Source organism: Stenella coeruleoalba (genome assembly GCF_951394435.1).
Source record: "Stenella coeruleoalba genome assembly, chromosome: 1".
NCBI classification, from domain to species: Eukaryota; Metazoa; Chordata; class Mammalia; order Artiodactyla; family Delphinidae; genus Stenella; species Stenella coeruleoalba.
In genome coordinates, this window is record NC_137169.1 from 95,206,109 (window position 1) to 95,218,520 (window position 12,412).

The 12,412-nt window shown below is 41.8% G+C and overlaps 2 protein-coding genes across 2 annotated transcripts in view; one reads left to right on the plus strand and one right to left on the minus strand.

The window, feature by feature from the left end:
- Positions 1-1,821, plus strand: part of STXBP3 (syntaxin binding protein 3) — a 57,135-nt gene extending 55,314 nt beyond the window's left edge. The window contains exon 20 of the transcript XR_013827163.1: positions 142-1,821. The gene's annotated coding sequence lies outside the window, so the exon portion shown is untranslated. The remainder of the gene's footprint in view (positions 1-141) is intronic.
- A 1,295-nt stretch (positions 1,822-3,116) lies between these two features.
- AKNAD1 (AKNA domain containing 1) overlaps positions 3,117-12,412 on the minus strand; it is a gene marked incomplete at both ends in the record, with an annotated part of 32,873 nt that continues 23,577 nt past the window's right edge. Inside the window, 6 exon segments of the mRNA XM_079939959.1 lie at positions 3,117-3,248; positions 3,992-4,091; positions 5,133-5,214; positions 7,282-7,389; positions 7,485-7,607; positions 10,559-10,656. Coding sequence (XP_079796085.1) covers positions 3,117-3,248; positions 3,992-4,091; positions 5,133-5,214; positions 7,282-7,389; positions 7,485-7,607; positions 10,559-10,656 — 643 coding nt within the window.

Consider the following 12,412-nt stretch of genomic DNA (forward strand, 5'->3'; position numbering starts at 1 on the left):
TTTTTATGTAGATCAATCCATCACTTTTCCTGTGTGGCTTGCAAATTTATGTTGTACTTAGAAATATCTTTGTACCTGAGATTGTAAATTCACTCATCGATCTTCTAGAGCATTTTGATAGGTTCATTTTATTTTTTACAGGTAACCCTTTTATCCATCTGGAATTGGTTTTAGTATGAGAATGTGTGCTAGATATTGTCTCTTAGCACTTGGCATTATGTCCCATGCCTCCCCATTCCATACCACAGGGGATGAAAGCTAAAAAGGAAGTTTTGCAGACTCAAAGGTAAGTGGGGTTCTGAACAGGTTAGATTCTGCCAACGACTTGCATTTGGTCAAGTTTTGAAGTTAGAAGGGAGGCAGAGGCCATCTGCTGCAGCTGTGCCAATGGACAAGCAAGTTGCTGCCGACAGGAGTTGTTTGTAGCAACCAGACTCCACATTTTAGTGTCTCTCACCTGCTTCATGGGTATGAGGCAATGCTGGTGGCAACTGGTGGCATTAACTTCCTGTTCTCTGGATCAGATGGTGATATGACCTTGAATCTAGAAATATGGCCCCTAGTTTCTGCCCTTACAGCTTTTTCCATGATTTTTAAGGACTTAATTCTGTATATGTTAAAACACTTCTTGAAATATCTAGAGGAGTTTCTGTTCTCCCGTGAACCCTGACTGATACAGTATTTAACAGAGATCCATCCTTATTTCTTTCTAAATAGTCAGATACTATACCAAATTTTATTGGGTAATCCCTCTTTCCCCAACTGAACTGAAATACTGCCTTTCTCATAAACTAAGTTTGTATTTTGGTCTATTTCTGGATTCTGTTTTATTGACTTATAGTTTGTATCTCTTTTTCTCTATTTTATTTTTTTTTTAATTTTTATTGGAATATAGTTGATGTACAATGTTGTATTAGTTTCAGGTGTGCAGCAAAGTGAATCAGTTATACATATACCATTCTTTTCCCATATAAGGCATTACAGACTATTGAGTAGAGTTCCCTGTGCTATACAGTAGGTCCTTATTATGTATTTAATATAGAGTTGTGTGTATATGTCAGTCCCAGGCTCCCAGTTTATTCCCTATTTTGATTCATGGTGTGTTAATATGTGGACGTAATCTCTATTCCACCCATACCAAAATTACCGTTATTTTTCAGAATTCCCTGGGTATTACATTTTTTTAAAATGAACTTTAGTCTCGTTAATACCAAAAGTTATTTTGATATTTTCATTAGGTGTACAGTAAATTTATAGGTTAATTTAGGGAAAATATGACCTTAAGAATCATTATTTTCTTTATATAGATCCTGCATATCGCCATAATATTTTTCATGGTTCCATGTGAATTGGATCTTCTATTATGCTTTTCAAACAGATATTTTTTAATTTATTTTTTGGCTGCGTTTGGTCTTCATTGCTGCGCGCAGGCTTTCCTTTTAGTTGCGGCGAGCGGGGGCTACTCTTCGTTGCAGTGTGCGGGCTTGTCATTGCGGTGGCTTCTCTTGTTGTGGAGCACGGGCTCTAGGCGCGCAGGCTTCAGTAGTTGTGGCTCGCGGGCTCTAGAGTGCAGGCTCAATAGTTGTGGCACACGGGCATAGTTGCTCTGCAGCATATGGGATCTTCCCGGACCAGGGATCAAACCCGTGTTCCCTGCATTGGCAGGCGGATTCCTAACCACTGCGTCACCAGGGAAGCCCTGGATTTTTTTATATATAGGAAAGTTTCTGTTTTTGATATATTAATTTTAGAACTTGATATTTTACTAAGTAATGATAATAAAATAATAATGTGCAAATGCTTACTTTGTGCTTTATATGTGAGGCACTGTTTTTAAGTGTTTATATTACCTCATTCAGTCTTCTCGTTTAATTCTGTGAGGATAGGCACTATTATCATCTCCATTTTAAAGCTGAGAAAAACAAAAGGCGCAGAGAGGTAATACAATTTAACCTGGATGACATGTATATGTGGAGAGGAAAGGTGACATTAATAAACAGCTCTCTTTGTTTTTTTTTAATTGAAGTATAGTTGATTTACAATGTTGTGTTAATTACTGCTGTACAGCAAAGTGATTCAGTTATACATATATATGCTTTTCTTTTAATGTATTCTTTTCCATTATGGTTTATCATAGGATAGTGAATATAGTTCTCTTCGCTATACAGTAGGAACTTGTTGTTTATCCATTCTATATGTAAAAGCTTACGTCTGCTAACCTCAACCTCCCACTGCATCCCTCCCCCAACCCCCTGCCCCTTGGCAACCACCAGTGTAACAAACAGCTCTCTTTGAGACTGAGCATGAGAACAGTACATTGTCAGTGAGAGGGTTAATTTTTTGGTGTCTGCATTTTATCTGAGATCTTTGTATGCCTTGGTAACTATCTGTCCAGGGTTAGTACATGTGTGGAACAGAGATTCATAGTAATCCAATGCCCTGTGACAAATGGAGCTAAGAGTGTGATGACAGCAAACATTGGTCCATTCATTCAATCACTGCACACCTCAGTGATCACTCTGCCCTATCACACTGATAGGAGATCCTTTGAGGCCTACATTTTAGGCCTCAAATTTCACATACATTTTAGGCTTAGAGTTGGAGAGACCCTTTGTTTCCTAAATTTCTTACTGGATTTGAAGACATAAGAGGTCATCACACGTAAATTCCTACTATAAGCTGATTCCCTACCCCACTCCACCCTCGGTAGAATGAGCAGTTACAGATTCTCGTATCAAGACCCTGAAAAAGACTTTTTTCGTTGTTGCTCCTAACTGAAACGATTTACTATCTCTGAAGCACATTTTTACTTCCTTTCAAACTTTAGTTTTTGCCACAATAATAGGTAAAAGTATATTTCATTATTTTGATTTCTTTTATTATGAGTTAGGAATAACACATTTATTTTTAAGGAAATATGTGTTGATTTTGATTTTTAAGAATCAGAGGTCCATTTTTTGTTTCATTTTAGCACATTGTGTCCCCCATTTCTTGCAGTTTTGGTGTTTTCTCTAGGAAGTCATCTTCATAAGTTTGTGTAATAAGTAAAATACTTTTGGGGTGAAGACCAAGTTTTCTCTGCATTTTTTTTTAATCCTTGGTTGCCTTGAGTCAAACTAGTATTTCAGTCTGTTCCTCCATCTCTCTACTTTGGCAAGATCTTCTGCCATAGTTCTAATCATTTGATCAGTAGTTTGTTTCAAAATGGTTGCTGTCCTTAGGGCATGATCCAAAGACGAGTTTAAAATCTACAGAGGAAAAGTCCACACGTTTTAGTTACATAAATTTACTACTGCTTCTGTTAATTGGGTTCCCTCATTATTGAACATTGCAAAGTGGAATTTTTGGAGTATTCTGTTTTCCACCCAGTCTATTTCTGTTTTTGAGGCTTGGTTTCCTAGGAAACCAGTCTGAGATGGAATATATTTTGTAGAGAAAGGGACAGAAAAAAGACCAACACGTGACTGATGAGCATGAATCAGAGGGTGAAGTCAGCAACCTGCTGGGCTGTTTCCCTGCTGTGGAAAAAGAGATCCGTGACAAAGAAGAAAAGCTCTTGGGGGGAGGGGCATTGAAGGAGATTTAGGGGCCATAACCACTGAGAGGGCACCCAGGGATGCAGCACATGCTGTGGCAGCATTTGAAAGTAACCTGATTGAAAATAGGAATCTACTGATAGCTCTAACCCCAGTGTCCCTGGAACAAACTTGTGAGCGGCATGCCTTCAGGTCCGCGCCAGGGAATCCTGTAGCTGAGGCACCACCCAAAAAACATTTTCTCCAGGAAATAGCCCTTGGAACCAATTTAGGAATAATACAAACCATGTGGCTGCTCAGGCTGTCTTTATGTTAGTGCTGAGCACAAGTTGTTTTAGCAGAGCATTTTCTGATGCTCTCATACTATAATAATTTAAAAGCCATCAGTTTTGTGATCATCAAGACCAAACTTACAAGCTGCAAAGATTCTACAGTGTTTTTTTCTAAGTCCTCACCTCAGATTCCATTTCTTCGATACCGGTAAAGTTGCTTGAGGATGTGCTTTCAGAAATCCTGCAGGAGTGGGAATGGGGTGAGGGTGTAGCAAGGTCTGAACTGTAAAAAAGGCAAAAGCACACTGATACTTGTATAAAGTGCCATCCTCAACTCTGTGGTCCAGTAGTGGCTGTGTGTGTGGGCGGCGGGGGGGGCGAGGAGTTTGTGCTCCCTCTGCCCAAGGACACACAACCAAGACACAAACCCAAGAACTCCCCAGTGGCTACATTCATACACACTGCACTGCACTGTAGTAGTGAGTAGTGGGGTTCAGACTGAGTGAGTGTGACTCCACACAGCCTGAACCCTGGTCACTCAGCTACACTGTCGATTCTGCCTCCTAAGTAGCTCTTGAATACTAGACTTCTCTCTTTCCTTTTCTACCACCCTTGGCTAAGCTGCCATCATTCCACCTGGATTACTGTACTAGCCTCATACTTGGTCTCTGTGCTCCAATCCTTGACTCCTCTAATCCATTCCCTCTCCCTTAGTAGTTAGAGTGATTTTTAAAACACTGGAAAACTTTAAAAAACACTCTGGTTAAAAAATCTCATTGGCTTCCCATTATACCTAAGAGTCTGAAATCCTTCATGCAGCTGACAAGCCCCTGCACAGCCTGGCCCTGCTCATCTCACCGCCCCATCTTTCCCCCACTGCCTCTCCCTCTTTTAGGCTCCAGCTACATTGTTCCTGAACTTGCCAAGGGCTTTTCCACACCAGAAGGCTCTCTTAGACTGGCATGTTCTTCTCTCTTACTCCCCCATCCCCTTGCTACTTCACTCATCCTTTGGAACTCAGCTTCCCTAAACACCCAAATTAGGTAATAGCACTCTGTATGCCCCCTTTTCCTCTACCAAAAAAGTAAAGGCAGGGACAGAAGTTGACTTTGTCACTGTGTCCTCAGCACCTGCGCAGTGTCCTGCTATTGACACTCAAGTATTTGTTGAATGAATAACTGAATGATTGAAATATTAGCCAGACTTAGGTTTGAATCCTGGCTCTACTACTTATGATCTAGGTGATCTTGGGCAGGTGATCTAATGCACTAAGTGCATTGCATGCATCCAAACAATGGGTAGCCATTTTGTTAATCATACTTACTCTCCTGGTATGAGTTCACATTCATCATGAGAGGATTTTGAATTTGCACTCTGGAAACAGATCCATTTTGGTTTTGAATGAGCTGAAAAATGTTAGCTCTGATCAGATTCAGAGCATCAAAAATGATCCCCAAATGGTGGATATATGGGTATCATTCCCTGAACTTTTCTGTATGAATGAAATCTTTCATAAAATTTTACTAAGTAAATAAAACTAGGGAACATAGAAAATAGTCATCGAGTATTCTGAATTCAAGAAAAGAAATTCAACATTTAAAAAGAGTTTTATTAGCAGACAAGAGACCAGGACTCTAGGTTTCCTTGGTGCTAGCTGTGTGACCTGGGCATGTCTACGGGCTCAACTTCTTCATCTGGCAAATGGAGGGATAATATTTTCCAAGAGTTTGAACTGAATGGATTTCTGAAGTCCTCTCCACTTTAGGAGCAAGGATTCTAGGAGTCAGAAACTAAATTATGTTACTAAGACAATTCCAGAAAATAGAGACTAAACAGAGAAGAAGATAAATGTCACCATGGAAGACAAGAAGAACGCCAGGGGAAGGAAGAGAAGAAAGTCAGTAGCCAACAAATCTGCCTTCTCTGTCGCTGAGGCTCTCTTCTCCCCCTTCTCTTGCCTCTCCTCCTCTCTTCTCTATCTTCCCCTCTTTCTCCTTCATTCTTCTGTCATATCCACTGGTCTCTAGTAGCTTGGCTTCACTCCCCCTCAGGAGGGTCCCATTTGACAAAGGAACAGGGAGAGACACGGAAGTCAGGGCAGAAGTCAGAAAGTCCAAATTTAGTCATGCTGTACCCAGACTTAAGTCATGACGAACAGAGGCACTAATGAGCTCAGTCTTAACCCCTTGGTCACCTCCAAATATAGTTGTGGATTTTATTTGAAACATAGAAATTCAGAGTTGGAAAGGGTCATAGGGTCATCTGGTCCAGTTCTCATAGTCTACAGAGTTCTCATGGGCTGTAGACCCCAACACCAAGGCGATAGTAAAGAAATCTGTCTGTTGCTTCTTCAGAGTCTTAGGGACTGTCGTCTCAACAGAACACATCCAACTGGACGATCTGGCAGCTGGGGGTGAATAGGGGAGACATAGCTGAGGTCAGCCAGATAAACACCATTCTTTAGTCTTGGACATTGGCAGTTGTGAAAGGTCAGAAACATTCTCTCTGGTGCCCTGTCCCCAGTGATGGAGAGAAAGCGCTCTGAAGGTATGAACTCACCCATGAGGAAAGGATGTCAGAGAACCAGACACAGCTGTCATTCAGAAGCAAGACAAGGGTGTTCCCTTCCCTCCTTTGTGTTCCCTTAGCACACTCTGTGCTCTTAGCTCTTATCACATTTTTCCATGAACTTTCCTTATTTGGGTAGGAGTTCCTTTCTCTCAATAGGTTGTAAACTCCTTGGGAGGAAGGAGCCATGTTTGTTTGTTTGTTTGTTTGTTTTTGCGGTACGCGGGCCTCTCACCGTCGTGGCCTCTCCCGCTGCGGAGCAGAGGCTCTGGACACGCAGGCTCAGCGGCCATGGCTCACGGGCCCAGCCACTCTGTGGCATGTGTGATCTTCCCGGACTGGGGCACGAACCCGTGTCCCCTGCATTGGCAGGCGGACTCTCAACCACTGCGCCACCAGGGAAGCCCAAGGAGCCATGTTTTATTCATCTTTATAAATAAATGTTTGTGGGATTTTACTTAGTTCCAAAGACAGCAAAATTTTGCATTGAAATTAGCAATATGATGTTTAAGGAGTGTAAAATAGTCTATTTATGTGCTGAATTTTAGTGGGGATAGATCTAAAGCTTTTGCCCCTTCTGAATAATAACAATAATAGTGGCAGTTATTCAGTCAGTTACTTGTTCAGCAAATATTTATGACTTGTTACCAACTTACACTGGTATAGCACTTAGTAACTTTCAAAGTCCTTTATTGCTAGGATTGCATATCTCCCAGTCCCAGCCCAGCCTCTTGCCATCCAGGTGTCAGGCTGGATGTGCAAGTGTTAGATGAGTGCTAGAGACCTGGCGGCAGACTAAACAGGGCAGGGGCTCCCCATATGGAAGCAGTGGCTGGTATGATGTAGGTCTCCCATGCAGGGAGATTAGGTTGTGTACAAAGATGGGATCTTGCAGATGTACTTACAAGGTGAAGAATTTTTATTTTCATTTAAATAACAGAGCTGGGCAAAGGCACTTCTTTTGCTGTGATTAAAGAAATTCTGTCCCCGGGTGTTGAATATGTAATGAAATTCTGAAAAGAAAAGATTAAAAATACAACTCATTGCCTGGGAGCAACAGCTGCCCCCATTTATGCCTTGTTTTCTGAGGCGGCCCCGTCACTCTCACCTTTAGATAATGCTTTACCGCAGACTCTCTGGGAGTTATAAATCTTAGTGCTGCAGTTCTCACATTTATTACTCTGCAGTCCAGTCCCAGAAGCAGAATAGCAGCTGAGTCCTGTATCAGAACCTGAAAAGGCCCAAGTTACACAAAGGAAGTGTGAGTTTTTTTTATTATAGTCCTAAAATATGCTCTGGAGAGTAGAGCTCTGATCGTGCAAGGTATGCATTAGGCCCCAAAGTGTTCCATTTCCCCAAGGGGAAATTTACCAAGGGGGGTTGCCATCCTAGGGGTGACATTTGGACTCCCCTTACGACAACTGAGAGATGTTTTGATAGAAAACAGTTCTGATAGGAAAGTCTTAAGATTTGCCTAGCACATGTAGGTGTTTAGTAAAGGTCCTCTGAATGGATGGATCTGTGAGAATTTCGTCCATTGAATTATCAGACGATCTTGCATTTGTAGTTATTTTTCCAGATTAGCCCTGATACATCCACATTCTCTTCTTAGACCCTGCGGTGGCCAAGAGCTTGTGTTTTGTCATTCAGGCAATTGGAAAGATGGTTTTCCTCACATCATGTTCGTGAGTCCATATGGGAACTTGAATCATAGCTTTGCCCTCATCTGTACCACAGAGAGGCTAGCAGTAGAGAGCATGTGTGTCTGGTGCAGGTCTGAGTCTTATTCGGTAGGCTGTGGGCAGTGGAGTTCTCCAGGTTAGGCCAGAGTGTGGGAGCATGGGCCCGGCAGGTGAGCACATCACACTTGGGTGTCCAAGCAACGTCTTAGCTCCAGGAGAGACGAGGCTTGGGGACAAAGCTTCTGCCAATGCTACCTGCCTTGCTGCACTCATGATTACACTCATTTGTAACATTATCTTCCAAAGTGTAAATCACAAATGGAATGAGCTCTAAGAAGGATGTTTTCTTTCCCAAATCTCAGTCAATGGTCATTGAATGCCTTCTAATCCAGAAGTCAAGGAAATTACAAATAGAGGAAGAAGGAGCTACACCCTGGGAAGGTTGTGTTGTACAGGAGAAAGGACATGGGTTCAGACAGGCCTGATTTGCAGCCTGGCTCTGCCACTTATTGGCTATATTGGTTGACAGTATGTCCACAAATTCTTTAACATGCTTTTCAAAGGATAGAGCCTAATTCCTCTCTCCTTGATTGTAACAACTCACAATTTAGTGACTTGCTTCTAACAAATAGAATAAAGTGGTAACGATGGTGTATAACTTCCAAAATTAGGTCATAAGAGACATTGAAACTTCCATCTCAGTCTTTCTCTTGGATCACTTGCCTGGGGGAAGCTGGCTGCCCTGTCTTAATGACACTCAAGCAGCCTTTTGGTCCACATGGTGAGGAACTGAGACCTCCTGCCAGTGGCCATGTGTGTGAACAATCTTGGCAGCAGATTCTCTAGCCCTAGTCAAGCCTTCAGATGATGGCAGTATTGGCCAACGTCTTGACTGCAGCTTCATGAGAGACCTTGAACCTGAACCACCCAGCTAAATGGCTCCCAAATTCCTGACCTGCAGAAACTATGAGATAGCAAATGTTTGTTGTTTTGAGCCATTAAGGTTTGGGATACATCATTACACAGCAATAAATAACACACCAGGCTCTTTGACCCTGGCAAGTCACTTAATTTCTCCAAGCCTCCATTTACTTATCTATAAAATAAAGATAATAATTCCTACCTTACAGGGGTATTATGATAGTCAAGTGATGTACACTATATGTCAACCATTCTCAGTTCTTTAATTTCAGAACACTCTTACTTACACTCTTAAAATTGAGAACCCTAAAGAGCTTTTGCTTATTATAGTTTTTGTCATATAATATATGAAATTTTTTATACCTGTAGTAAAAATCCACCCTCCCCTTGCATTGGAGAAGAGCTGTCATACAACATTCAGTCAACTGAATGTGGCTTGGTAGAGAGGTATTTATAAATTTCAAGTCATTTTTGCTGTGTAGAATCATTCAGATTTTCCTAAGACTAAATGGGCAGTCTCACAGCTTTTTTTTTTTCAGAATTTTAAACTGAAGCATTTAAAAAATACTTTGTCATTTAAAAACAGTAATAATCACTTCATGTTCACAAAATAACATTTTTTATGAAAAATAGCTATTTTTGAAAAAAAATCAGTGAGTAAAATGGCAGTGTTTTACGTTTTGGCAAATTTCTGAAACATCTAGCTTAACAGAAGGCAGCTGGACTTTATAGCTCTATCTCCATTCAGTCTGTTGAAATATTGTTCTTGCACAGAAAAGAGAGGACCTCACGGCCCCCCGGGGGCCCTCTGACCACACTTTGAAAATCTCTACTCTGTTCTGGTGTCTGGTATACAGTAAGTGTTCGATCGATTAAACCTACTATTATTATTAGAAAATGTGTCATCTACAGAGAAGAAATAGAACCAAATGTGACATAACAGGAAGAATACTGAGTTGAAGGAAAAAGCAAGCCTGGTTAGCTCTCTGGCCCCCAGCTTCCTGCTGTATAAACTGGGTCGATTAGGCTCGGCCGCTGATTTTCTTCTCAGGAGCTACCTAAGCCAGCAGGCCTCAACTCCACCTCTTCCTCACCCAGGGCAGTCCTGCCAGGGGATGTTTTTCTGCTTAAATTATCTTTGGAGAAGGGCCCCTATGACTAAAACTCATTGGATTCCATGCACTGGTGCTCTCTGGGTCTGCTCCCCGCTCTAACTTTCTTTGCTCCTATGAAATGTGTATGGACAAGTCAGCAGCAACTGTCCCGTGGCGGGGGAGCTCCCAAGGTGCAGATTACGGGTCATGCTGGGGGGCTGCCACGCAGAACTGAGGCCGCCTCGTGACTGAGTCACGGAGCCCTGTGACTCCAGGCCGAGACAGGTGTGGGCACTTTCACCCTGCTTGACCACATGTCATTTGAATCAATTCATTATTCTTTACATTTTGCAACAATAATAATAATAACCAACGTGCAACACCCTAGTCTAAGTAAAGCTATTTGACGTGGCACATGGTCTGCTGGCAGTGAGCGGACCCCAAGGAGAGGATCATGACGACTGGCCCCAGACCCCTCAACTTACCGAGAACTGAGTCTGGGTGCCGTGCCTTGTCTTGAATGGCAACAGGAAACCTTCCACGGTTGATTCCTCTGTGGCCTTTTTTCTCCATTTTTTGCTTCCTAAAAAAGGTGCATAAAATCCCATAAACTTTTAGTATACTGCTAATAGCGATAGTGAGAGGTCTGGTAAAACTGAAATGTGAAATTTCTTATGTCAGAGCCTGGAATGATGGAGGATGCATGTCATCCTCAACACAGCTATCCCTCTGCCTGCCTGTTTGAGAGCTTCCCCGTGAGAAAGTGCACCCAGCTCAATTTGGCCTGAAAAGAACATGCATACCAAACATTAAAAGTAAATCTGTTTTGTTTCCCTGAGGATAATATCTGGTCATGATACACATAAACAATATAGAAATTTGAAGTATGGAATTATAAAATTTGGAGTTTAATTCATTGTCTCAAAATCAGTTCTTATCAGGGGAAGAAGCTGTACTACATCTCAATACCAGATCATGTGGCTTTGGATCCATAAGCACTAGCTGAGAGATCCGAAAATTCCAGCAAGGTGGATTTTGTCCAGTGTCTACGGGGCTAAAGGCTGTGAGAGCATGTGGGGTTAATTTTAGCTGTGCAAGGCCACCAGGGGGCATCAGAAAGATGCCCTTCGATTGTCATTTACCGGGACACTTCCTCCGACTTGTCTGTAGCTTCTGTCTCCCTTCTTCACAGAAATTCTAACTCCTCCAAAGGAATTTTAGTTGACAGCAATTCTTAAGAAAGCTCTAGCTCAGCCCCTGGAATACTATAATAGCCCCTAGGGAACATTGCTCATTCTTAGCCTGGAGGGCACCGTGCCCAAGACATCCTGGATGTAGCCCAAGATGTCCTGGATGTAGCCAGTGAGTCAGGAATGAGACTGATTGCCGGGGATGGAGTTTGAGCCTCAGGCCTTGCTTGCAAATGTGTGCATGTCCCACTGTGCCTGGGCCTGCTGCTGGTGGAGAGAGGCGCAGTGCTTGGAGTTTGTGAGGTTGGGGGCTGAGAAGCCAGGCCCTTTCCCTCTTCTTGGAAAAATATGCTCTCCTCATGAGTCACATATTTTCTCACACCTCATTTTCTGTCTCCACCCTCCTCCTCTGGGGCATTTGAACATCTGCTCTCCAAAGTGGAAAACTTGGATGGCACTCAAGTGAGTTTAGTCCAACACATGAGTTTCTTTTTCTGCCTCTTTTAAACTTCTTTGTGCACTAAAATCTTCTTGCCAAAAACAGTTAAGGGCGGTTCTACTTGAGAAGACAGTTTTTCAACAAGACCAAGTAGCTGAAGTGTACTCTTAAATCCAAAATTCTGCATCAGACATAAAGGGATAAGCATTTTACACATAGTATATATGTTATTTATCTGCATATATATAAATATCCTTCAAACAGTACGTACATCAGTAGGCTAAATAAAGAACACATCCCATCTGAGAGAGAGCTAATCTTCTAAAAGAGTAAAGAGTATATATAACCCTCTGTTCAATTAATTCCTCAGGGATGATATAGTTTACCAAGATTTCAATTTATGAATCATGCATATCGCCACATCACACCCCAGCAGTTGATTTACTGTTAGATCTGATTTTACACTTGGTTGTGTTTTGCCTTCCATCTTGTTCATTATAAAAGAGAAAATGTAGTCTAGAACGCCAGTCCCTGTCTTGCTACTTTAGTGGTTCTGTGAGGTCTAGACTATGAATTTGGAAGAGAAATATTTAGTATCTTGAAAGCTTAATCAAAACGTTTTTTTAATGTCAAGCTATTTTTATTATGCTTACTAAAACCTAAAAAAAAATGTCAAAACGTAGGTTTTAATTCAATTAAAAAAAATAGTG